The sequence below is a fragment of the Macaca thibetana genome, chromosome X (genome assembly GCF_024542745.1).
Source record: "Macaca thibetana thibetana isolate TM-01 chromosome X, ASM2454274v1, whole genome shotgun sequence".
Classification (NCBI taxonomy): domain Eukaryota; kingdom Metazoa; phylum Chordata; class Mammalia; order Primates; family Cercopithecidae; genus Macaca; species Macaca thibetana.
The window spans coordinates 149,885,598-149,912,971 of NC_065598.1; the positions used below are offsets into that span (position 1 = coordinate 149,885,598).

The 27,374-nt window shown below is 38.9% G+C and overlaps 2 protein-coding genes across 3 annotated transcripts in view; one reads left to right on the top strand and one right to left on the bottom strand.

Moving 5' to 3' along the window:
- Positions 1–27,374, bottom strand: part of CMC4 (C-X9-C motif containing 4) — a 540,756-nt gene that overhangs the window by 136,770 nt on the left and 376,612 nt on the right. The gene's annotated exons all lie outside the window — the stretch shown is intronic.
- VBP1 (VHL binding protein 1) lies at positions 485–23,327 on the top strand. Of its 2 annotated transcripts, none has more exons than XM_050775501.1 (6): positions 485–679; positions 4,174–4,298; positions 10,843–10,909; positions 11,988–12,086; positions 19,731–19,869; positions 22,278–23,327. In XM_050775501.1, the coding sequence occupies exons 1-6, from the start codon at positions 485–487 to the stop codon at positions 22,346–22,348; spliced, it is 696 nt and encodes a 231-aa protein (XP_050631458.1). In that variant the 3' UTR covers positions 22,349–23,327. The 2 variants fall into 2 exon arrangements, with proteins under 2 accessions (XP_050631458.1, XP_050631459.1); XM_050775502.1 differs by having other exon boundaries at positions 561–679; positions 4,178–4,298.

Sequence of the window (27,374 nt, forward strand, 5' to 3'; positions counted from 1 at the left end):
ACATTCTGTTCAAAGGTGGCTTTCAGGAAAGGCTGGTGCGACAGGCAGGGTATTTATTAGAATGAGGCCAGTGACCACTCTGAAACAGACACAAAGTAAGTTCCCTTCAAGGGGCAGAAAGCTCCCTGGGATGGTGAGACCAGAAAGGCACAGAGGCTGAACCCTCGTGATGGCGCTAGGTCCCAGGTTCGCTAGCATCCGAGAGGGGGATTGGGTCGCTCCAGAGGCCATTGTGAAGGCTGCTGCCAGTTCTAGGGTCGGGGTGGGGTCGGGCTAGGTCCCTATTCCTAGGGCTTTAGCACCGCTCACTCACAAATCCCCTTTTCCCAGGAGGGCGTAAGGGTTTTTCCTGTCGCTCTAGCTTCTCTTCCGCGGCCCTTCCACGCTTGTCACTTACCTGAGGGCAGCCAATGAGCACCTACAGGTTGGGCTACTTTCGGCCATAGGAGAACGGGGGCTTATGGGGGACCCTCCCTGCGCACCAATGAATGTGCATGGAGAGGCGGGCCTGCAAGGGCTAACAAGCCAATCACGGAATCCCGGCGGCCGGCGGCCCGGGAGGCAGTCGCGCGCTCGCATCCCCAAGATGGCGGCCGCTAAGGACAGTTGTGGCAAAGGAGAAATGGCCACAGGGAATGGGCGGCGGCTCCACCTGGGGATTCCTGAGGCAGTCTTTGTGGTAAGAGGCACGCTGTTACCTGGCATCTTGGCTTGAGGCCGCGGACTGCCCCTTTCTTCCCGGCTCCCACCCAGGCCTCGATTGTTGGAAGGAGCTGAGCTAAATGTTCAGGGAGGGGGCGCTCGGTCTGCTCTCACTCTTCGCACCTGGATAGATTGAGCTCTGCTGGGGCCCGCCCGGAAGAAACGTAGCTCGAGAAGGCCCTAGAAGAGAACGGGGTGTGGGGCCGGAGCGAGGGGCGAGGGGCGGAGGGCGGCGGGTCAGGGCGGCCTGAGGGACCTCCGGGCTGCCGCCGGTTTTCGTCCCCCTGCTGGTTGGAAAAGGGGAGGTGGTGAGGAGCTCGACTCAGCATGGATGCTGGAGAGACAGTACAATGAATAGGCAGAACAGCCAATGCTAAGATGTGAAAACGGAATATCACCTTGTCTGTTGAAGGAATGCAGTGGTCTGTTGCCTCGGGGAAAATGGAAGAAGAGACCGATGGGAAAGTAGGATGATAGGGTGAGAGTGTAAAGTCCTTCTGTGTTTTGCTTAAAGAATTGAGGTTTTTCCGGTAGGCAACGGGCTGTCATCAGAAGGCCTTTCGTTTTAGGTACATCATTCTGACAACTTAGTGGAGAATGAATTGTTGAGAGAGGAGACTGAACCCTCGTGATGGCGCTAGGTCCCAGGTTCGCTAGCGTCCGAGAGGGGATCGGGTCGCTCCAGAGGCCGTTCTGGAGGGCGCTGCCTGTTCTGGGTGGCTTTAAAAATTTTTCGTTTTGTTTATTTAATTTAGAAATAGTAGTTGAAAACTATCTGACTAATGAGAGAAAACGTCTGACTGGCCCTCCAGGCCAGGTCATCTGTCTGTCCCCACTTAGCTACTATAAAATCTTCATGGAAGTTTCTCAACCGTTTGTTTTGTACCTTACCTTACCTCTGCCTTTTTCACTAACCACGTCTTATATCCTAAAGACTCATTTATTTATACCACACTTGATATTGTATATTTGCATTTGCTGATTGAATTTCGTAATTGTTTGGTTATTGTTTTGTGTTTTTATGAGCTGTGTCATTTATTTCTCTACATTGACCTATTATCTAATCATAACAAAGAATAAAATTTGTTGAGTGCCGGGCACTTTCTTAATGATTTTACAAAACTCGAGGTGGTAGCTACTGTTATGCCCGTTTTTTAGATGATAAAACTGAGGTACGGGGCCCTTGGCCCTTGAGTAACTTGCCCAGGCCACACAGGATATAAGTGAGGAATCCAGGATTTGAACTTGGGCAATCTGTGGAGGTCCAGACCGGCGGCTTACCCCTCATGCTCTGCTACTGGGTAGTGTAAGTAGCAGAGAGTTCTCATGCATCGCCCCACTCCTCCTGGTCATAGCACAGTGCCTGACACATAGTATAAGTTCAAACTGGGTGTCTAATTGAATTTCCATAGTGCCTTAAATGTTACATTCATAGTGCTCAGCTAGAGATGGCCTCAGAAATCTAACTTGGGAGGAGACACTTTATCTGAGGGCTTTATAATGTCTTAAAATGCTTTTTCCCTACAATGTCATGGTTATTTTTTTCTAGACCTTAAAATTTCTACCTGCATAATGTAATAAGCAACCCAAATTTTATATAACTGTTTTTGTTTCTAAACTATTAATAATTGAAGTGACATGGTATTGTAGAAATATTATCGGCCCTGAGTTTCTTTAACTGAAATAGGGATGACAATACTTAGAGAGTTGTTATGGGAAACAGAGGACATGCTTGCAGTATTGCAGTGTAGTAGGTGTCAAATAGATATTAATGTTCATGGTGATAGGAGGCAATGTACCATAGTGGTTAGAAGTCAGACCTAGTCCATTCCCCAACCCCACTGAGGCGGTAATTTGTTTTCTTTCTCTGCTTGAATTGTTCTTTCACCCTTGTCCATTTCATGACCTCTTCATCTTTCCACATCTAGTTCAGCTATCATCCCCCTGTAGTTTTTGCTGACCTCTACCCCAAAACAAAATCCCTGGCACTTTGTGTTCCTGTGGCACATTATGCTATAGATAGGTGTCACGTACTCTTATAGGCATCTCACCTATGCTAATTTCTGGTAATGAAAAGGTACTTGTACAGATGATGAGGAGATTGAGGCAAAGAGAGGTTAATTAACTTCCCTAAGGTCAACTCATCCAGTGAGTGGTGAAGCCAGGATTCAAACCAGGCACCTCCTGTCTCTTAACCACAGCCTATGCTGCTATAGTTAATTCTTGCTGAACTCCAGCACCTAATAACATGTATCATGTGCTAGAAACTTATACTTCTTTCTCTTCCCTCCAGTGACCCTTCTAGGAAGATGGCATCTCTCTTTTACATACAGAACTCAGCCTCACCTTTTCAATTTCCTTTACTGTCTCTAGTTTGATGGCTTCGTAGTTCACTCCCTTGCTGTGTTTCTCTTCCTTTTTCTTCCTTATTTCAGCTAAGATATTCTCTGGTAGCTAATAAATATGGATAAGAATAATGATTTGAAGATCTTAAAAGCTATAAGATAATTGAAGTTACTTATAATAAAGAACTAGATAGACTTCTGTAAAGTACTAGACAGCTCTTGTAGCATCTTTTTAAGTTTCCATATATTTTCATCTTGTTTCTGATTCTTATCTAATTAACTAGCCTTTCTTCAAGGATCAGCATGTGGTATAAAAATATTTTAACGTCAGTTTTACTGCTTTTCTTTTGATCAGTTATTTCTGTTACAAAAGATTATTCTGTTTGCCTTTTAGATTTACTTTGTTTCAGTTATTTGATACTGAAGGAAGCATTTGTGGATTGCCTTGGGAACCCAGTAACCATATTTAGTATGATTTCTATGGCAAAACTTGTTGAATTAAAAATAAGTAATAAAATTGATAATCTTGACATACAACCTGTAAAATCATTTTGTGAATAGGATGCATGAATAGGCAATGTATTTGATTGTTAGTATTTTCATATTTACTACTAGGGATGCATGGGAAATGCATAAATGGTGGGCAAAGTCATTCTTCTTTTCCTATTTATAAATAAAAAATGAAGAGGAAAGTGAAAGAATAAGTTAGCTATATAATATATATATACGGTCTGAAATTGTCTCTAACTTTTTATAACTACAAGTTGAGCATCCTAAATCTGAAAATCTGAAATCCAGAATGCTCTAAAATCCAAAACTTTTTGAACACCAATATAATGCTCAAAGGAAATGCTCATTGGAGCATGTTTGACTTTGGATGTTTGGCTTGGGGATGCTCAACTGGTATAATGTAAATATTCCAAAATCAAAAAAAAAAAATCTAAAATCCAAAACAATTCTGGTCCCAGGCATTTTAGATAAGGATGCTTAACCTGTACTTTTAGTTAAAAACAAACCTTTGGAGGAAAAGCTGTTTTTCTTTTATGTTTTAAAAACAAAGCAGTCAAAAAATCTGATGAGTGGCATGAATTCTAAAATTTGTAAAGTATTATTTCTGATATTAAAGGAAGATGTAGATTCCTTCATGAAACAGCCTGGGAATGAGACTGCAGATACAGTATTAAAGAAGTTGGATGAACAGTACCAGAAGTATAAGTTTATGGAACTCAACCTTGCTCAAAAGAAAAGAAGGTAAGTGTAAAACTTTCTAAGTTTTGAAAATCGTATATGGCTTGAACTTTAAAAAAATTGAGATATAATTTACATATGATAAAATATTCAGATGTCAAGTCCTCCAAGGTGGCTGTACCATATGAAATTCCCACCAGCAATGTACAAGAGTTCCAGTTGTTCCATATCCTTGCCAACACTTGGTATTGCCAGTCTAAATGTGGTTTTGAAAACATAATAGAATGGTTATTAAAGACTGTATTCCAAAGCTTTCAAAATCATAACATCTTATATGTCTAGTTCATCCTTCTAATTTTGCCAACAAGATTAGAGACCCACAGGGTCTGGGGCACAAGACTTAATTAGTTATGAAATCCCAAGATTTCATAACTAATAGGCATAGGAAAAAAGGTATCCTTACTCTCAACTCTTTATTTCCCTACATAATTTTATATAGCTTATAAAGTCAATTCACTGTAATAAATATTTATAGATCTCTGTTTTGTACATGTGCCAGCATTCTTCTGTGAGATAAATATTTATGGAATGCCAGCTAGATGCCACATACTGTTTTGGGTGAAATAACATCCAGTATCTGCTTTCAACAAGGACACAGGACTGGGCATGGTGGCTCAAACCTGTAATTCCAGCACTTTGGGAGGCTGAGGTGAGAGGATCTCTTGAGTCCAGGAGTTCAAGACTAGCCTGGGCAACTTAGGGAGACCCTGTCTCTACAAATAATTAAAAAATAATTAGGCTGGGCGCGGTGGCTTGTGCCTGTAATCCCAGCACTTTGGGAGGCTGAAGTGGGCGGATTGCCTGAGCTCAGGAGTTTGAAACCACCCTGGGCAACATGGTGAAACCCCCGTCTCTACTAAAATACAAAAAAATTAGCCGGGCATGGTGGCACGGGCTTGTAATCCCAGCTACTCGGGAGGCTGGGTTGGGAGAATCCCTTGAGCCCGGGAGGTGGAGGTTGCAGTGAGCCGAGATTGCGCCACTGCACTCCATCTTGGGCAACAGAGTGAGACTCTGTCTCAAAAATAATAATAATAATAATAATTAGCTGGGTATGGTGGCATGCACCTGTGGTCACAGCTACTCTGGAGGCTAAGGTGGGAGGATCACCTGAACCCAGGACGTTGAGGCTGCAGTGAGATGTGATCATGCCCCTGCACTCCAGCCTGGGCAACAGTGCGAGATCCAGTCTAAAAAGCAAACAAACCACACAAAAAACCAGGGACACAGGTTGGGGGAAATTATAGGTATATAAATAAAATTAGCGTACAAAGTAGAGCAGTGGAGGTACTTCGGTACAAAGTAATGAGTTACAGGGGATGGTAACTCATTACTTTGTACCAAAACACCTCATTAATCTGGAGGGGCCAAGGAGGTTCAGAGGAAGCTTCTAAGAGGAACAGATACCTGTGTAGAATTTCAAAGATTAGTTATGAGTTTGGAGGCAGACTAAAGTGAGGAAGGGTGGTCTGGGCATAAGGCACCATTTATGCAAAGGTACAGAAGTTTGTAGATGTATTTTCTCATTTGATTTTGGTGACAGTTGTAGAAATTTGAATATGTACTTTGTATTAGATGAGATGAAAAGTCATTGACATGGAAAGATGGAGGGTGTTAATGGACAGAAGCAAGATAGAAATCATTAAGAACAGTATACTCTTATTTTGGAAAAAAATGTATATATGCACAGGAGTATCTGGAGAAGTCCACACTAAAGGCATATTAACAGTGGTAATCTCTGGGTAGTTAGAATATGGCATTTTTCTTGTTTTTGCTTATCTGTATTCTTAATTTTTTACAATGTACATGTACTGCTTTTGTGATAGTAAAAGTTTATTTGAAAAAGAAAAAGCCATTGGATTTGAGATCATCTACAGGGAGGTTACAGATAGAGAAGAAAATGTGCCTTGGGGTGGGGTGCAGTGGTTCATGCCTGTAATCCCAGCACTTTGGGAGGCTGAGGTGGGCAGATCACTTGAGCCCAGGAGTTCAAGACCAGTGTGGACAACGTGGCAAAACCCTATATCTACAAAAATTAGCTAGGTGTGGTGGTGCATGCCTATAGTTCCAGCTACTAGGGAAGCTGAGGTGAGAGTATTTCTTAAGCCAGGGAGGTTGAGGCTGCAGTCAGCTGTGAGTGTGCTACTGCACTCCAGCCTGGGCAACAGAGTGATACCCTGTCTCAAGATAAAAAAAAAAAAGGAAAAGAAAATGAGCCTTGGTACCGAGTCCTGGGAGAGGGGGAAATTTGTGTATCAAAGTTACATTGCTCTTCTAACTAGTAAATTAATGATAGACGAAACAAAAAAAAAAAGAAAAAAGTTATATTGCTAACTCTACAACTGTGGTATATAGCAGGATACTCACTCTAGCTTAACATATGGTCTAGGCCTAAATGTGGGGAGAAGGGGTAAAAATTCGAAGCACTGAGGAAGCATCAGTGAACATTGGTGTTCTGGATGAGAACAGTGTTTGTCTAGTGTTTTAAAAGAGAATGGTAGAGTTGGAGATAGTGAGTTAGGAAAACTTTCTTGAGTTTTACCTATTTTAATAGTGGGTTGGTTATTTTTTTGAGACAGGCTTTCTCTCTGTTGCCCAGGCCAGAGTGCAGTGGTATGATCACAGCTCACTGTAGCCTTGACCTCCTGAGTTCAAGCAGTTCTTCCACCTCAGCCTCCCAAGTAGTTGGAGGGCTATTTTTCTCTTTTTATTTTTCTGGAATTTCTCTCATCCCTATGATGTCAGCTGTGCAACAAAACTATTTTTGTGCCATGATCTAGTTGTTTTGCAGCAGATGGCTCTGTAGTTTAGATGCTAACCTTTTTATATATGTTTTAAATCTTTTCTTGCAGCCTGTCATGTAACTTTACCTTCAAGCTGTGTAAAAGTTCCTTAGTATTTCATGTGTTAATCTCTTTTTTGACACTTGAATCTGAGATCTTTTATCTTTCTTTAATTGGAAATTTTGTGATTATCACTTCTTTTTTTTATCATCTGTTAATTTTTTTTCCTCTTTCTGAGATACCTGTTTACAGATGTTGACACTTCTAATTCTGCCTTCCATTTCTTTATATTATTTCCCTTTTTTCTGTCTTTGTCATTTATCTTTTGGCAATTAGATGGATAGCCATGAGTTCTTTGTTTCAGCTGTTACAATTTTTATACCTAATAGTTCTGGTTGGTTCTTCTTCATATTACCAATATTCTTTCTTTTCTCCTTGTGGTATCTTTAAGTATTTAATGTATAATTTTATCTTTTGGTATTTATTAATTTTGTTTCATATCGTAGAGTCTGTTGAATTTATTGTCTTTATTTATTATAATGATCAAATTCTAATTTATTTTCCCTGTCAGCTTAGATTCCCTCAGGGATATCAGCTACTTTGGCCAGTAATGTGTGTGGAGGTGGGGGTAATTTAAGTCACTCCTGGTGGGTAGGGGTGGGAGGAATGCTGCTGGTATCCCAGTCTAAGGGCATAGCCATCAGACAAATACTTCTCCCCAACCAGATAATTCCACCTCTGGGGGATTCTTTCCATTTCTGCTGTCTTCATTATCATCACAGGAGGGAAAGGGAGTCGGGAGAGGTGGGCTGCTGGGGACTAGTACTTGTAATTCTTAGCTTCCTAACTTGGCCTTCCCCCTGCCAGTAGCCAATTCTGCCATTTTTCTGCCGTGTAGCAGTGATGAGGTAGGTAATGTAGGACTCCCTGGGGGCAGTTCAGAGGGAGAAAAGGAACACAGCTAGAACATTTTCTTTTAGCTTTATTCCTCTTTTGAAGGCTTGATTCACTTTCCTTCTAAGCTACTGTCTCCCCTTTCACAGCTCTAGCCCCTCCTAGAACCTGGAGGTTTCCATTGTTGTTACAGTAACAATGACCTGGAGCTGGCAGAAGTGCCCTTTGACAGAAGAGTAGATAAAGAAGTTGTGTTTGTTATATTTGTAATGGAATAGTACACAGCAGTGAAAATGAATGAACAAATCTTAGGATCTTGATTGAGTTTAAAAAGCAAACCCCAGCCGGGCGCAGTGGCTCACACCTGTAATCCCAGCACTTTGGGAGGCAGAGGTGGGCAGATCACCTGAGGTCGGGAGTTCGAGACCAGCCTGATCAACATGGAGAGACCACCCCCCCCCCATCTCTACTAAAAATACAAAATCAGCCGGGCCTGGTGGTGCATGCTTGTAATCCCAGCTACTCGGGAAACTGAGGCAGGAGAATTGCTTGAACCCAGAAGGCGGAGGTTGCAGTGAGCGAGATCACGCCATTGCACTCTAGCCTGGGCAACAAGAGCGAAACTCCATCTCAAAAAAATAAAATAATAATAATATAAAAGCAAACCCCAGAAAAATGCATACAGCATGAGACCATTTGAATTAAGGTCAGAAGCCACCAATGTTAAAGAATATTTTGTTTAGGGATACACACGAATAGGGCGAAACTAATTGAAAAAGAAAAAACAGGACTGTAAACACACAGTTCAGGCAAGCTACTTTCTCTTTGGTTTTTATTTGTTTTTTATTTTTGAGATGGAGTGTCGCTCTGGCACTCCAAGCTGGAGTGCAATGGCACTATCTCGGATCACTGTAACCTCCACCTCCTGGGTTCAAGGGATCCTCACGCCTCAGCTTCCCAAGTAGCTGGGATTACAAGTATGCACCACCATGCCCAGCTAATTTTTTTGTATTTTTTTTAGTAGAGGCTGGTTTTCACCATGTTGGCCAGGCTGGTCTGGAACTCCTGGCCTCAGGTGATGCACCTGCTTCAGCCTCCTAAAGTGCCAGGATTACAGGCGTGAATCACTCTGCCCAGCCAAGCTACTTTCTCTTCAGGTGAAGCAGGGTAGGGAGGAGTGTATTGCTTGGGCACGTACAATGTCATTGGTTGTCTGGTTCCTAAGTTAGCTAGGGCTGCAGCTGCTTGATTGATTAATATGCTTTATAATGTATTACATATAATATTTATATATACAAAATGCATCTTAAAAGTCATTTACATGACCAAAAAATCTTGATCTGAACATACTCCTTATGTTGTATGTGTATCACATATTTTACAAATGTATAACATCTTTGTGGTGTTTACCTATATGAACATATCATACAAAAATAAGCAAACTTGAGCAATCTATGGCATCCAGATTGAATTGTAGTGAAAAAATGAATGCCAGGTGTTTCTAGGTTATTCACTGGACTGTATTATCAAATGATGACACTATTTTTTTTTTTAAGCAGCAGGCTCATTTAACACATTTCTTGCCAGGTCAGTAGCACAGGGTGTAGTAAATTTGCCCTGCCAACCTCCTCCTGCACACATGGAGTGACTTCCTTTATGTGACGCAATAAGTTCATTTTCATTGTTGTGTTTAAATTTTGTTTACATTCTGGTCTCTAATAATATTTAGTAAATTTACCTAGAAAGAACCAGAGCTTTGTTATTATATCCTTAGTCTGTTTTGCTAGAAATTACATTGTGATTTGACAGAGACCCTATAACTGTTTTGCATATATCGCCATGCAAAACACATGCATCTAATCACCATAAAGAACTAAACCCCAGTGACAAAAAAGGTGTCATTGTTTTCTCTCTTTAATTGACTGAATGTTTTTAGCATACTATGTTTTTCTTTTATGTTCTTGTCAGTGAGGTTGATTGCATTTGGGAGTCACTTACTAGCCGTTTACTAGTAGCCATCATATAACTTATCCATTAAGTCGAATCAGTCGGATCATGTCCATCATTGTTTTTTTTAATTTATTATGTTTAAATCAGTGATCTATTTATAATTTTAAGAATGATTGTTACCTAATTTGAAAAGAAGAGCATTTAAGGAAGAAGTACCCAAAGCTTAAAAAGAATCACCAAATTATACTGTATCATAATGTGGTGTGTTTGGCATTCAGATGATGGTGTACATTTTTCACAGTGTGACAAGTGCACATACTGAGAAGGTGTCACTGTGCTTTGCCTGGCATTTAGCTGACTGTGATGTGCATGTGTGTATACCGAATGCACACACCAGGAGCAGCTATGTGCATCACTGGTTAGGGGATTGGTGTCTTCAATTTTAGAATATAACTTTTGAATCCATGTTATTTTTAAATTTAGTTTTTAAATTAATCTATTTAAAATGTCATTCTAATCAAATGCAGAACCTATGAATCACCTCTGTGGAATATAGTCTGCTCTAGAAATGTTAAATAACAATGGGGTATTTGACATAATAGAACAGAGCTTTGTCTTCATGGAATAGGCATTCCATAAACATTTGCTTGTATATCTTAAATATTTTTATTAAGTATTTATACTTTAAATATTTTATGAATATTTTACTAAATGTATTTTCTTTAAGTAAATATTTCATTAAATATTTTATTTTTATAAATATATCTTATTTTATCTCATATCTAAAAACATCTTAAGTATTTTATATCTGTACATAGTCCTCAAGAACACATTAGTAGAAAATGCAAAGTTAGTAAGACCGTGCCCTGTTGTTTATTTTTGCCTGCAAAATACTAAGTTAGTCTTTTTCTTGTTCACAGGCTAAAAGGTCAGATTCCTGAAATTAAACAGACTTTGGAAATTCTAAAATACATGCAGAAGAAAAAAGTAAGTGCATTTTTATTTGTAAATATGAACAAACTAGGATATGTCAGCAGAAACTCGTCTTCTTTGACTCTTTGGTCACTGATATTTGATCTGTGCTGTGGAATCCAGTCTGCCTTCTTAAGCACATACACTAATGTTATGATGTGATTCTGTAGCAAATGTGGCTTTGCAGCCTTCCCCCAAAAGTCAGGTTTAATTCTAGGGCCCACACTTGGATTATTTTGCTTATCTTTAGTACTTGTGAAACTTAAATGCAATTTGAAATTGTTTTAGGTGTACAAAGAAAATGTCTTATTCTGTGCTAGCAGCATCTAGGGTTTTTTCTTTGTTGTTGTCTTTCTCCCTAAGAATAAGGAGTTAGTCCAAGATTTATAGAACTGGGAAAAATCTTAGAGATCATCAGTTTCAGATTCTCATTTCATAGTTGAGGAAATGCTTACGGAGAGGTTATACTTGACCAGTGTCTATGTAGTTAGTTACTGGCAGAACTGAATTTGAGAGTCTTCTAAGTCTTAATCCAGTATTCATTAAATAAAAGCAGGTTGTAAAGATTAAATCTCATAAGCATATTGTATTTAAAAGATTGTGTGTGCGCTTACAATTTTGCTTGACTGTTAGAATAACTATTTCTAGTATATTTTAATATGTGGTGAACTTTGTAAGACTTCAGCAACTGATTGATTGGGCATGAAGCACCAGTGAAATAATAGAAGAATGGCTAATTCTTATAATAACGCTTTCTCTGTATGTCAGGCACTCGATGGGGTGTGTGTGTACGTGTTACTCAGTGCTTATCACTGACTTCATAGGTGTAGGGACTGTTATAATCCTAATTTTACAGATGAAGAACCTGAGACACAAAAGTTAAGTGAGGTGCCAGATTTGTACAGCTAGTGAGTAGCTGAGCCAGAGTCCATACCCAGCCACCTGGGTCTAGCATTCATTTCTTCTACCACTACACTTAACCTGCATGATGGTACTGTTTTAAATGTCCTAGGTTCAACTGTGTGATCTCTCTTTTATAACCTTGATATCAAACTGACCTGTTTATGGTAGTGTCATTTTTTTTGTTTTGAAGGAGTCTACCAACTCAATGGAGACCAGATTCTTACTGGCAGATAACTTGTATTGCAAAGCTTCAGTTCCTCCTACTGATAAAGTGTGTCTGTGGTTGGGGGTAAGTAAATGTTATAGCCACAGCTGATATATTTGTAAACCAGTGTGTTTTCTCCAGCAAGCACACTGGTTTTGCTAGTATTTGCTAGTATTTTAATAGTATTGCTCGAGATGTGAAAGTGTTCATCTCCTTTTGATTGTGGAAGGGACACAGGGGCAGAGTTCAAGTGGTTCATATTAGAAACTGACTAGAATCAGGAGTGCGATGAAGATCGCAGCAAAAACATACTGAAGTCTCTCCCAATCAAGATAAAACTGATCAAACAAACCTTGCTTCTCTTCCAATTAATGCTTTATCTCTCTTAAATATAATGGAGGAAGAGCAAGAGAAGTAAAATAGAAGGTACTGCTGAACTTTGGATAAATGCTTCTTCCCATAAGAGTTTAATAATTCTAGAAAGGTCCCTCTGAATTTAAGGGGAAAAAGAGTATTACAAAAAGCTTGAGGTTAGAGTTTATTTTTTAAAACCATATATTTCAGTTTTCAATGATTTCATTGAGCTTATCTGTGATTTACCTGTCTTGCTCTTCTCAGTCCTCTGACTATCCAGCTACCTGTCCATGGATCTTGTTACCTCAGGCGAGTTCTCATACAAAGTAGCAAGCCGAGTGTACTTCTACCATCTGTCCTACTGGGAGGATTTCCCCTAGCTGCTGTCCTGTAGAATCACTCCGGAGAGGCACTCTAGATTAGCCCAAGGAGGTTTGCTCAAAGTTTGTACAACGTTTACATTTCACTCTACAATCATAATTTCTACACTTAGTTCTGTATTGAAAGGAAGGATTCAGTGTTTATCACTAAGGCTTTTTAAAAAATAACTTTGAAGCATAGCAACTATACCTGAGTGTCTAAGGGTTGAATGATTTTTCTGTATTCAGTTTTTTTGTAGAAATTGCATGACTTTTTGATTCACAAATTCAAGTGCTACTTTATTTCAGGAAAGATAATTTCTGTTGTGTACTTGAATGTGACTTTTGCCCCATTTCTTTTATTATCTTTTGGGAATAATAAATATGCATATGTTGGATCTCCTTTATCTATTTTCAGTACCTATCGTGTTCTCTGTTTTCAGTTATTTGATCTGTTTCATTTTGTGTGATTTCCTCTGGCTGCTTCCCCATGACTTTGTGTTTTCCCTTTTAGTTATTCTATTTTGTTGCTTTTACTCTGTCTTTCGTAACTGTTCTTCTGTTTCTCTTTCTCTTCATTTTCTTTGCTGAGCTCTTCTTGCTCTTTTCATGTTTTTCTTCTTTTATTCCTCTTGAATGCTTAAATCCTTATTTTATCACTCATAGACTGGCACTTCCCACTTCCCGCAATCTTCCCCATCTCAGTAAATGGCAGAATCTTTTGCCTGGTTGCTCAGAACAAAAATCTTTGAGTCTTCTTTGACTCTTCTCTATTTTATATCTCTCAACCAGTTCTTCAGCAAACCCCACTGGTTCCTTCTTCTGAATAGATTGAGAAACCAACTATCTCTCACTTCCTTACCGCTATTACCATGGTCCAGGCCACCTTTGTCTCTTGCCAGGACTGTGGGAATAATGTTTGTATTCGTTTTCTAGGGATGCCATAATAAAAGTACCACAAACTGGGTGGCTTTAACAACTGAAATGGATTGTCTCACAGTTCTGGAGGCCAGAAGTCTGTGATCAGCCCCAGAATCAGGGTCAATTCCTTCTGAGGGCTGTGAGGGAAAATCTGTTCTAGCCTTCTCTCTTAGCTTCGGTGTTCGCGGACAGTCTTTGGCATGTTGATGTGTAGAAGCATCACTGTGATCTGTGCCTTCATCTTCACATGTGTGCATGCATGTGTCCAAATTTTTCTTTTTGAAAGACCCTATTTCCAAATAAAGTCACATGCTGAGCTATTGGGGGTTAGGAGTCCAACTTACTTTTTGTTGGGGAGACAGAATTCAATCCATAATACCTTACTTCCACATAAGGTCACATTCACTAGTATAAGGGGTTGAAACTTAAATGTATCTTTTTTGGCGACACTCTTTAACCTGTAATAATACCCTAATTCACTGTCTTGCTTCTGCCCTTGCTGGAATTCCCAAAGCCTTTCCAGCACAGTGGTCAGATTAATCCTTTGAAATCTCAATCAGGTCATTCCATTATTCTGCCCAAAATCTTTGAATGGTTTCTTATCATGTTCCAAGGAAAAGTCCAAGTTCTTTGAGTGGCTGACAAGTTCCTGCACATCCTGGTACTCTCTGTTACTTCTCTCTCTGTTTTTTTTTTTTTTTTTTTTTTTTTTTTGAGACAGAGTCTCACTCTGTGACCCAGGCTGGAGTGCAGTGGTGTGATCTCAGCTCACTGCAACCTCTGTCTCCTGGGCTCAAGCAATTCTTGTGCCTCAGCTTCCTGAGCAGCTGGGATCACAGGCATGTGCCACCACGCCCAGCTAAATTTTTTGGTAGAGACAAGGTTTCGCCATTTTGGCTAGATTGATCTCGAACTCCTGGCCTCAGGTGATCTGCCCACCTTGGCCTCCCAAAGTGCTGGGATTGCAGGTATGAGCCACCGTGTCCAGTCTCTCTGTTCTTCTCTTACCTAATGCCCTACTTCCTTGCTTGACCACACTTGGACTTCTTGCCGGACTTAGAGCATGCTGGGAATGGCTCTGCTTCAGAACCTTTATTCTAGCTCTTTCCTCTGCTTAAGCTGCCAGAGTAATGCTTTTAAAACATGTCGGATCATTCCACTTTGCTCAAGACCCCAGTGGTTTCCCTGTCACCAAGGGTGGAATACAGAGGTATCCTTTCCACAGGACGGCCCTACTCCCTCTCAGCACTCATTTGTGCTCATTCTTTTGCTCATTCTGCTGTAGCCATGGTGGCCCCCTAACTGTTCCTGGAACCTGCCAGTGTGGCCCCACATTTCTACTTCTGTGCTCTTCACACTCAATCCTTTGAGTTCTCAGTTCCAATTGTTAGCTCCCCCAGGGACCTGCTATGGCTTGTCTGTCAGCATTCCTTGGTTTCACCCTGTTTATCTTGTACTGTTTTCCTTCAAAGTACTTAGCACTCCCTGATATGTTATTGATTGGTGTATTTACCAGTTCCCTGACACATAATAAGTGCTCAGTAAAAATTTTTCTTGGGTGAATGACATTTTTGTTGGTTTTTTATCAGAGTTCATACATGCTAATGGTTAAAAGAGCAAATAGGACAAAAAGTTTTACAATAGAAAGCAGCAGGCTACTCCTCCATCCCCAGATGTACCCACTTTTAATCAAGTCTGTACATCTGTACGTACATAAATATTGGGGATTTTGTTAATTGTTTTTACAAAAATGGGATATATATTGTTCAGCACCTGACTTTTCACTTAATAGCACAGATGTCTTTATTTGTGAGTAGACACAGAGTTTGCCTTCTTGGTTTTGTTGGCTTACTATTCTGTGGTAGGGCTATGTGATAATATTCCCAAGTCAAGGGGTGTTTAGATTGTTTTAAAGTTTCTTGTAGAGTGAGCAGTGCTGTAGTAAATATTTTTGCACATCTAGACTTGTACACAAAGGCATATTTTTGTATGCTGCTTTGAAATGGAATTGTTGTGTCTAAGAGTATGCACATTTAACATGTTGATGAATACTATCAAATTGCTCTCCAGAAAAGACTACCAATTTTCATTTTCTCCAACAGTATATAAAAATACCCTTTTATTAACAGTCTCACCCACATATGTAGATTTTTGCTAGTTTTATAGGTGAAAATATTATCATCTTACAGGTTTTTGTATGACAAAAATGCTCATTTGTATTTCCTCTTCTGTTTGCCTTCCTGATTGTGTTGTTGCTCCATTTTTCTGTTGGATTCTTTATATAGATAGATAGATAGATAGATAGATAGACAGACAGACAGACAGACAGACATTTAGGTCTTCTTTACATATTATGTATTTTGGATGCAGAGTCTTCTCTTAATATTGCTGATACTTTTTCTCATCTGTCACTTGTCTTTTGTGGTACCTCTTGGAAGTTTTAAATTTTACTGTAATCAACTTTATCAGATATTTATACTTTTATCTTAACAATATACTCCTTTCACCAAATCTGCAAACATTTTATTTTTCCTAATATTTATATACTTAAATTTTTTAGAAAACTTTTTTGTTAAGGATAACATGGAAAAAGATAAGTAACTCTTCAGGATAATGGGTGAGTGACTTCCAAAAAGAGGGCCTCCCAATGGCCAGTAAACATATGAAAAGTTGTCCCACTTCATTAGTAAACAGGGAAATGCAAATTAAAAGCACAATGTGATCTCACTGTGTACCCACCAAGGTAGGGTGATACTAAGTGATGGTAGGACATGGAATAGTGAAAACACTGATTTACTGTTGGTGAAGGTGTAAATGGACACAGCTGCTGGGGAAACTGGCAGTGTCTGTTAAAGCAGAAGATATGCATTGCCTACGCCATAGCAGTTCCATGCCTGTCTCCATCTCTTTCTGCCTCTTGCTATATATAAGAAATGTATAAATATTAACTAAGAGAAAGGTGTAAGAATGTTCATATCAACTCTGTAGTAACCAAAACCTGGAAACAACCCAAATGTTCATCACAGTCAAATGGATGACTAAATCATGATGTGTTCAGACCATGGAATACTATACAGTACAGGCGAGGAATGAACTTCTGCTACACACCAGCACTGCAAGGGTGATTTTCACAAACAAGGTTGAGTGAAAGAAACTGCATAGCAAATTACCACAAACTTAGAGGCTTAAAACAATATCCATTATCTCCTAGCTGTATAGGTCAGAAATCCAGATGGGCTTGGCTGGGTCCTCTGTTCAGGGTCCCACAAAGCCAGAATTAAATTGTCAACAGGGCTGTACTCCTTACTAGCAGCTCTGGGGGACAATTAGATTTCAGCCTTATTCACGTTGTTGGCAAAATCCGGTTCTCTGTGATTGAGGTCCCTGTTTCCTTGCTGCCTGTTGTCCAGGAGTCAGTCTCAGCTTCTAGAGGCCACTTGCAATCCTTGGCTTGTGGTCCTTTCTATTTTCAAAGCAGTGATATGACTAGTCTTTCTTACACTTCAGATCTTTCAAACTTCTCATTCTGCTTCCAGCCAGAAAAAGTTCTCTGCTCTTAAGTGCTCATATAACTAAATTAGGCCTACCTAGGCAGTCTGTATATTAAGTTCAACTCTGACAAATGATGTAAATATCTCATCAGAGTCACAGATTCCAGAGATTAGAATGGGACAACTGTTATGGGAGCCATAATTCTTGCCTACTATAGAAGTCAGTCACAAAAGAGCGCATATACTGTGTCATTCTGTTTATGTAAAGTTGTAATGCAGGCAAAACTATGCTCTAAGGATAATGGTTACCTTTGGGGTGGGGTTGCTGGTGGTAACTGGAAGCGTTCACAAGGAAGCTTTGGGGTGTTGGTGATAACCTGTCCTTGATCTCGATGCTGGTTCCATGAATGTGTTAAGTTTGTGAAAATACATCAAACTATATATTTATGATATGAATACTTTTCTATATGTATATAATGTTAAATATAAACAAAAAAATCAGAAAACTGCATAAAGCAAAGTGTAAGTGAACGAATCTGTTATCAGTCAGGGTTCAACCAGAGAAATAGAACCAGTAGGATATAGCTAGCCTGCATAAACTTGTGTACAAAGGTGCAGGTTACTATGTGTGTACCTCATGAAATCATACTGTTACCTCCAATTCAAATTCAGGACAATAGAGTTTTCACTTTAGTTGTTCCTCTGTTTTTTTTGTTTTTTTGTTTTTGTTTTTTTTTTTTGAGACGGAGTCTTGTTCTGTCGCCCAGGCTGGAGCGCAGTTACACGATCTCAGCCTGCCAAGTGCTGGGATTACAGGCATGAGCCACCGCGCCCGGGCCCCCTGTTTCTTCTATATCAAGAATCCTGGTTTTCAGAAATACCAAGGGTGATAGAATTGAACTAGACAACATTACTATTCACACACAAAGCATTCTTAGAATAACACCACCCAACACTGTTACCACTGACAGTTTTGCTTATGTTCTTCCTGTCCTTACCCATTCTTTATAAGGTTGTTCCCATATTGTTGGAGCGCAGAGCCATTATATACCGTTTGCTCTCTCTCGTGTCTTTCATTTATCTTTGTTCTTCGTGTAAATATTGAATGCACATCATAGTCTTATGTTGATGTCCCCCCAGTCATTTTGATTGTATGTTACTCATTCGTCTGATAAGTAGATTGCCTTAAGATTTATGGGAATGATATTCCCTGAGTTATCTCATGTTGCTGACAACTTGTCTGTGGCCTTTGTACTTGAGATTCAGTTTTGCTGGATATAATATCTTAAACTCACATTTTATTTCCTTCAGCATCTTATACAGTGCTCCGTTTTCTTTTATTGTAAAGCATCACTGTCAAAAAGTGTAATGGCAAACTGATTTCTTTCCGAGTGATGTGTTCTTTTTGCCTGGATGCTCAAAGACTTTTGGGTCAATTTCCCCAAGGTATACAGTGTACCCTTTCATTTCATTTTGTGTGTCATTTCACCCAGTGTGTGTGTGCGTGTGTGTGTGTGTGTGTAGTATGTGCATGTGTCACATTTCAGGAACATTTTATTGAAATGAAGGATTTAGAAATTTTTGTGTCCCCTGCTTTGGTTTTTTTCTTTGTGGATTCTTATTATATTTATGTTCAGTCTTTGCTTATGTTGAATATTTTTGTCCTATCTGAACTTTAATACAGTTTTCTAATTATGGATTGGATTATTCAGTCAATAAGTATTTATTTGGCATTTACTTTGTGCCATATACTTTCATGTTGTCCTGTTTAATCTTTACAACAATCCTTTGAGTAATTTTAAGATTGCATTTGTGAGATGAGGAAAGTGGTTTAGCAAATGCCCAGTGGTCAGTCAGGTGATGGGGGAGTTCAAAGCTGTAAAAGGTATGGCTTCCCAATTCCAGGGTACATGCATCCCTGAATATTGGCAGTAACACTAGATCTTCAGAATGACAGACACATTACCTTGCCTTAATCCCTAATATCTGTCGGAAGTAGTAGGAAGGGACAAGTAAAAGCTAGCTGTCTTTCTTACCTTGTCAAATATAGATGATAAAAAATGTCTTTGAAAAATTTTAAATTAATACCGTATCTGAAGCTCAGAATTTATTTAAATTGATACAAACTTAACACTGTTTAGTGTCATGATGGAGGTAGTAGAAAGATAGAATTTTGTATCTAAACATACTGGTTTCTTATCCTGATTCTCCCATTTTCTCACTAGCTATGCCAGCCAAGGCAACCTGAGCTTTCATTTCTTTAACTGTGAAGAAGACAACTTTGGCCTCAGCAGGGTTGAGGATTAAATGATACAATGTATGTAAATATATTCTTTAACCAAGGGATCAGCAAACTTTCTGTAAAAGGTCAAATAGTAAATATTTTTGGTTTTGTAGATCACATGGTTTCTGTCTCAACCACTCAGTTTTGCCACTGTGGTGTGAAAGCCTGAGTAGAGAATAGCTGGGCTCCAGTGAAACTTAACTTGCAACAAAAGGCAGCAGGCTAGATTTGACCTGAGGGCTGTAGTTTGCCCACACTTACTCTAACCTATAAAGCTCTGTGTAAATATTGAGTAATTGTCATGACTTTCTCTCTTCAGGCTAATGTAATGCTTGAATATGATATTGATGAAGCTCAGGCATTGTTGGAAAAGAATTTATCGACTGCCACAAAGAATCTTGATTCCCTTGAGGAAGACCTTGACTTTCTTCGAGATCAATTTACTACCACAGAAGTCAGTATCCTTCTTAAAACAAAAAGCAAGGGAAAAAAAGGAGAAAGATTTTTTTAAAAAAACATTCTTTCGTGGGCAGAGGGAGAGCATTAGGAAAAATAGCTGATGCATGCTGGGCTTAATACCTAGGTGATGGGTTGATAGGTGCAGCAAACCACACAGCACACGTTTACCTTTGTAACAAACCTGCACATCCTGCACATGTACCCTAGAACTAAAAAAAATTAGAATGCAAAAAACCTCCCACATTCTTTCTTACATTGCTTTAGTGGGAAGAATTTCCTTATTAGGCTAACATAAGGTTATAGATTTTATAAGATAATAAATAAGATATTTGGAACTAGTACTTAAATAAGTTTGTAGATAGATTAGTGACTTTGAAATGTGATGTGGAAACAGCAAATTCACATAGGTGAATGAGTATTTTTCTTCCAAATATTTTCCCAAGACAACTTTGTAACTGGTTAAGTAGTTTAATTTTACAAGCATTTGTTGAGGGTCTCCTATGTTCCTGCAACTGTGTTAAGCCATATGGGGCATGAAAATCAATTTTAGAAAAGAGCGGCAGTGTCTTTCTCTGTTTGTTAGAATCGTACATGTAAAACAGCTGAATGATAATTCATAGCAAACTATAAGTAAGTTAACATATGCAACACCAAGGCAATTTAAACTTTGGGAAAGATAGATGTAGGCTGGAGTTAGTTCAAAGAAGGCTTTGTTGAGAAGATAAAAGTTAGGCTGCTTTTTTAAAGGCAGCGTAGGATTTAAAGATCAGCAGAGAGAAGAGATGGGAGTGGGGTATTCTGGTCAAGAGGGAAGGCAAGCTCTTTGCCTTTCTTCTCTGGCCTGTGTTTTCCTCCTACTTCCTGTCACAGTCACCCAAGACAAAATCACGGGAGTCACCTTTCACACTTCTCTCTTCTTCGCTACCAATAACAAATCGATCACCAGATTCACATCAAATTTCCCTCATAAATCTCTCTGACCATTACTGTTCCCGTTCTGGGACTCCAAAACCTGCACTCAGTAGCTTTTTAGGTTCCTTTCATTCCATCTGTCCTGCCCACTATCTCTAGTATGAATTTACTAAGTCACTCATTTTTATTCCTCTGGTTACAATATTTCAACAGTTCCTTGTTACTTACAAGATATACATATAGGCACTCTTGTGAAGTGACCCCAGCCTGTCTCACCTCATGCCACTGACCTCCTCTTGACTTTCCTCAGTGCATTCCAGGTTCCAGATAACTCCAATCAGTTATTGTACACACTCCCCAAATGTGCCACACCCTTTGTATTTCTACCCTTTGTTCCTCCTAACTGGAATGGCTTTCACATATTTACAGGAGGTGCTCTTTTTTTACCCTTTTACTCTAAATATCTCAGTTCAAGCATCAGAGCATTCCTGAACATTTTCTGATCCTCAGAGTGTTTCTTGTGTGCTTGCTTAACACATACTGCTTAGTTTTTCCTTGCCAAACCATGAGCTCTTCAAATGTAGGAGCTGCACTTTCTCTTCTTTTCCAGTGTGCAGCATGTGGCAGGTGTTCATGGTTGGCTGAGGGAAGGCAGGCCTGTTGGGGCCTAGTGCACTAATCATCATCATCTGACGGGTAGTGTGGAAACTTCATCCAGCTGTGAGATGATGAGGGTCTAGGACGGTGGTGCTTGTGGAAAGGAAAAGATATTAAACGTTAGAGAAAAAACAGGATCCAGTGACTTAGATGGGTACAGGAGCCAAAAGAGAGGAAATCCTCTCAGATGAGTCCTACAAGTTTAGTTAAATGCCATTTGTTATTGTTAGTACTGCAAAAGGTAGGAAAGGAAGGTGTACAGACAAGTGAGGGAGCTAGGGCGAACAGTCTCTGTCATATTGACTATTCTACTGGAGTCTAAGCTCCATGAGGGAAAGGACTTCACCTGTCTTATTCAGGGCTTTGTACAGCGCATAGTCAGAAACACAGTAGATGCTTAACAAACTTATTAAGCCAAAGGGAGGGTAAGAGATAAAATTGTTGATAATTGTACTAATACAAATATTACATGGCAGGATATAGGTTGAGCAATCTTTGAAATTTCTTGGATGAGGGACTGTCTTTAAAACTATTGAGAGTGTCTAGTACATATTTGTTAAATATATCATAGTTGACTAGTTGACAGTTGACTAATACCGTAGTAAACAGTTGGTTAACAGTTGTTGATTTGAGTCCTTAGTTTTGGTAGAGTTTAATTACAGTATTTTCCTAGCAATTGACGTTATAGCAGGATGTCTTAACAATACTATTTGTTACCAGTATTTGTGTATGTGTGATTTCTGTTTCTTTGATTCATTGTGCAAGTGGAGTGAATAGTTAGTCATTGCATGCATTATCTTTAGAACTGCATTTGCATTTTCTTTGACAATTCTTGCAGATATGGCCAGGGTTTATAATTGGGATGTAAAAAGAAGAAACAAGGATGATTCTACCAAGAATAAAGCATAATGCTGGCAATTAAAAATGTGGTTCAGTTTTCCAAACATGTTATCTTAAATACCCCTTTATCCTTACAGGTTGACATAACTTTGAATGTTTTAACAGCAAGAATTTTAAGAAAAGATAAACACCATTTTATTTATTTATAAAAACAAAATTAGTTTCAAATATTTTTGACATTGTGGTTTTTTTTTTTTTTTTTCACATTTCTCAGCAAAGCTAATGGTATTTTAATCATTATTTTTGCCTGTTATAAGAAAACTCTTAGCTGAAATGGCCGAAAACTGTGAGACATGCTATGGAAGCTGAATGTCGGACACTAGCACAGTTTGCTATTTCCCTTTCTAATTGGCTTATGTTACTCTCACTTGATGGTTAAACCGTTTTAGATGTAGAGAAGACAGACAGTTGGAATATTTGTAAACTTGTTTTTCTTTGGTGTGTTTAGGACTTAGTGGTCCTCTGTTGCTGTTGTCTTCTGTAAGTGGGGTTTCATGACTCACTGCTTAACAAATAACTATCTACTCTGATATTCTGGACATTTCAGGAAATGGTAATTTGCCTTGTTACACAGTAAGGGGGCTATTAAGACAACATTTTTTCTAACCTCAGATAAGTGCAGTGTCTTTGCAATGCCAACATAAGGGAGATTTGGCCAACGTGAAATAAAATTACTCATTCAAAACTCTTCCTAAGGTGATTTTGTAGTTCTTAACAGTTCTCCAAAGCATCTTAAACAGGAATATTAAGATAAATGTAAATCTGCAATGGCTGAAAAGAGTTGTGAGCTTTTTTATTCATGATAAAACCTTATATGAATAGTAAAAAAAAAAAAAATCCCTGTGGAAAGCTCCTAGTACATTGGTCAGTGCTGGGTGATATAGATTCTGATAAAAACATAAATGTATTAGTTCATCTCCGTGTAGTAAAAAGTATACAATGTTTTGTACTTGTATTTCATGATATTAAAACAGTGATGCTAAAACTATGGCAGAGCACTTTTTTCATGTTACTCTTTGTCTAACTATGTTTGGGCTGCTATAACAGAATACCACAGACTGGGGAGCTTATAAACAGCAGAAATTTATCTCTCCCAGTTCTGGAGGCTGGGTAGTCAAAGATCAAGGTGCTGGCAGATTTGGTATCTGGTAAGGGCTGTGTCCTGGTTCATAAATGGCACCTTTTCACTATGCCCTCACGTGGCAGAAGAGGCAAGGAGCTCCCTTGGGCCTCTTTAATATGGCACTAATCTCATCGTGATGAGACTCACCTCCCAAAGGCCCCAGCTCCTAATACCATCACCTAGGGGGTTAAGATTTTAACATAACAATTTTGGGGTGACACGGAGATTCAGACAATACACCTTTTTAAAGTTATCATGGGTCTTTTCACATTTTTGTAAAGTTTACTTGTACATATACTAGCATGTTCCAATAACTTCTTATATTTCTAGAAACAACCTAAAATCCCTTTGGAAGGAGTACAGATCTGCAAACAATTGAGAAGTTCATTGAAAATATAACAAAAGTTCCTTGATTGAATTTTTCTTTCATAATTTTAAATTCTCGTATTTTAGAATTTGAGGTTTGTAAGCATCTTGAGATATTGTATGTGCTCATTTCCCCCAAACTTTATTATGGTAAGTATATATTGGTATGAAATGTTCCTGTTAATATTAGAACAGGAATGGTTTGCTCTGAAGATCTTCATTTTGTCTTTGAAAGTATGAATATGGATTTTTAGGTAATTACAAGGACTATGAAGAAACAAAACTCTTTTGAGATATGAATTACAGGCCAAAAATTAAGGTAATTATTTAACAGGTATTTAAAAACACCCATTATGTGTCAGGAACTGTGTTAGGCTCTGTTAATTAAATGAAAGATATTTAAATCTTACCTCTGCCAGATAATTTCTGTTAGAGTGGTTTACATTTTCAGAATAACATAACCATCCTGATTTGACATATTTTGAAGTTTAATATTAGTATAGCGTACTAGGAGAGGATATGGGCAAAAGATTGACTACAGAACTTGATGCTGAGAAATGTGTTGGAAATGCAACTTAAATTGAACTGTTTTTCATTATAAAATGGATGTTCATTTAAGAAAATTTAGAAAACTGGAAAAAAAGATGTTCTATTTGCAGTCCCCCCTTCACATTTCTATGTATTCTGTTTCTTTTTATGTGCATAGGTTTTTTGAAAACATAGCTGAAATGATTTTGTCTTTATTTAATCCTACTTTCTTAGCATGAAATTTGTGGGTTGTTTTTGAAACTTTTTCCCTATTGTAAGTAAAGAACTGAGCAGTTTATGTTTACATAAGACTTCTTCCTATATTTAAGGTTTTTCCTGAGACTAGATTACCAATGGAATTATGGAGTCAATGATCATAGCATTTCATTACCTGGGGTTAACTGAAAGTACTGTTTAGTTAGATAGAACTTGTTTGACATAGAGGCTGTGAGGCTGATGAGTTTTCGAACGGGTATGTTGAGAATTGAATGAAGCATTATTAACTAAGACCAACAGGCAAAAACTTAAGAAGTTGTTTTTGTTCTCGCTTTAAAAGCCCAGAATCATAGGTGTTTGTTTGCAGGTTTTACAATTTAAAACACACAAGCCAAATTTGTGTTTTCTTTGTTCCAGCTGTTATTAATGTAACATTTTTCTAAATTCATGTTTTTCCCATACTTCAATTGTGCTTTCCTTCATCCCCTGCTCCCACTACCCATCCTCTTCCATATAAAGGCACTGACATCTGTAGGGAGAAGCACCTTATTCAAGGCCATACAGCGGCTATGTGCACAGTCAGAATGAGAGCCACATTTCCTTGCTTCTGGGAAAATTTCCCCCTCTATACCATGATGCCTTGCTCCTTTACTTAGTGATAGCTAAGCTTGGGGAAAATGTTAAGTTCCATTTTTTAATGAATGAACAATCTGCCTTTCTCTGTATATTTGCTATTCTCAGCCTTAAACTTCAGTGATGTCTTTAAAGATCTTAAACCATTTTTTAAAGGTTTGCCTTCATTGGTTAATCCCATACTCTTGTGATAGTCATGGCTGCCCTAGCACTCAGGAGTGTCTTAAGAGGCAACCCCATCCCACATTAGCACCAAATTGTCATAGCCATGACATAGAGCTGGTGTTGGGTTCAACTACACAAACTCCCATGACATGGAAGGGCCTCCTCTGTTACCAGTTTGCTCTGAAGGACATTGGGCAGGCAAGACAGCATGCCAGAGGATGGCTTTAGGCAGAGTTCTATGGGAATTATCTTGGCCGTCCCCACAGACTGCACAAAAGGACATAGGAGTCACCTTGACTTTAGAAGCCATAAGGGACCACCCTCTTTTTAACAGTTCCCTGTGCATATAGCATCCTTGGGTTCTGGCTAGGGACAAGGCCCAGGAAGAAGTTGTACACTGCACTCTTGGAGCCCAAGCTGTGATTCCTAGCAGGTGTTTACATTCATTTGCAGCCTTCCTAGCTTGGACAGAGGATGCTTCGCTGAGCGTTTTACCAGAAGCAGTCTCTTGTCACACAGCTGGTGGTCTACCTTCATCAGGTTTCCAGGGGAACCAAGCTAGAAAGCTATCCAACGTCAGTGCCAAATCTCAGAGGAGAAAGGGATTTGAAACACCTCAGTCATAACCTGTTGAATCTTGCATAATCATGGCCCAGTTTTTGTCATTGGCCTGCTTCCCTTTTCAGTTCCTTTTGTAAGGCCTCTTAGCTAATAGCTGCGGAAAATGTAGTAATACTGTCTTTAGTAAATTTTAAGGGTCAGATGGAAACATTTCTGTCTGGGTTAGGTGAAAGACAGCCAGGCGGTCCAAGTAGTTAATCTCCAAAGTTCCTTAATAAATGGATCTGAAAACGTTTTTCTCAACTCAAAACCAAGTGATGTTATAAATTTAGTGAACCTATGAAGTTAATGCAGAGTGCAAGCTTTTAAGGCTTGTGGCCCAAACTAGGCAATAACTAAAATTTTCATTTTCACACTTTTTATTTTGAAATTTTGTAACTATGACCAGTGTCATCGTTAGGCCTGCTAATTAACCATATTTCCTATATATTAATACTCTTTTCTGTACTCAGGGAGAACTGCTTGTATGACCAGTTGTGAGAAGGTACCAGTTTGAGATTGGAAGTGTCCAAGGATGGAGAAATTGATTCACGTATTATGTGCACAGAGTTACTTTTCTTGTTTGGTTAGGAGAAGATGGCCCAGGATCTCATCTGCACATGAAAAATCATGGATTGTGCTCTGAAGTTTAACTAGAGGATATACTTGTATTTGTGTTCCTCTCTTGTCTGATGTCAGATTTAGGTGTAGCCATGTCAAAAAGGATAGACCTGGTATGCATGGTATTTTTGAGCAGTTTCTTTATAAAGGATCATGCTTCTTGATTATGGTTTTCAAATAATTTTATGTGTTAGTTGATTGTGTGACAACTCTGTTTGCCTTCCGTGGATATTTGATATACAGGTAGGCAATGACCAAATAGGATTTTTTTTCCAGATTTTCCAAGTACACCCATCTTAGACTGAATCAGTTTATTTTCCCTAGACCAAAGCTGTGGATTCTAGAGTAAAAGTAAAAAATTTAAAAGTAAAAGGTCAGTGGATAACAATCTCTTGCATTTGTCTATTTTTGCTTGTATTATCTGTGCTTTTAGAGTCACATCCCCAAAAATCGTTGCCCAGATGAATGTTATCAAGGTTTTCCCCTATGTTTTCTTCCAGTAGTTTTTACAGGTTCAGGCCTTACGATTAAGTCTAATCCATTTTGAGTTGATTATCATATGTGGAATGAGATAGGAGTCTAGTATCATTCTTCTGTATGTGAATATCCAGTTCCCCGAGCATCATTAATTGAAGAACGTTCCCTTTCCCCATTTTGTGTTCTTGGCACCTTTGTTGAAAATGAGTTAGCTGTAATGTGTAGATTTACTTCCGGGCTCTCTATTCTGTTCCATTGGTCTACATGTCTGTTTTTATACCAGTACCATGCTGTTTTGATTACTAT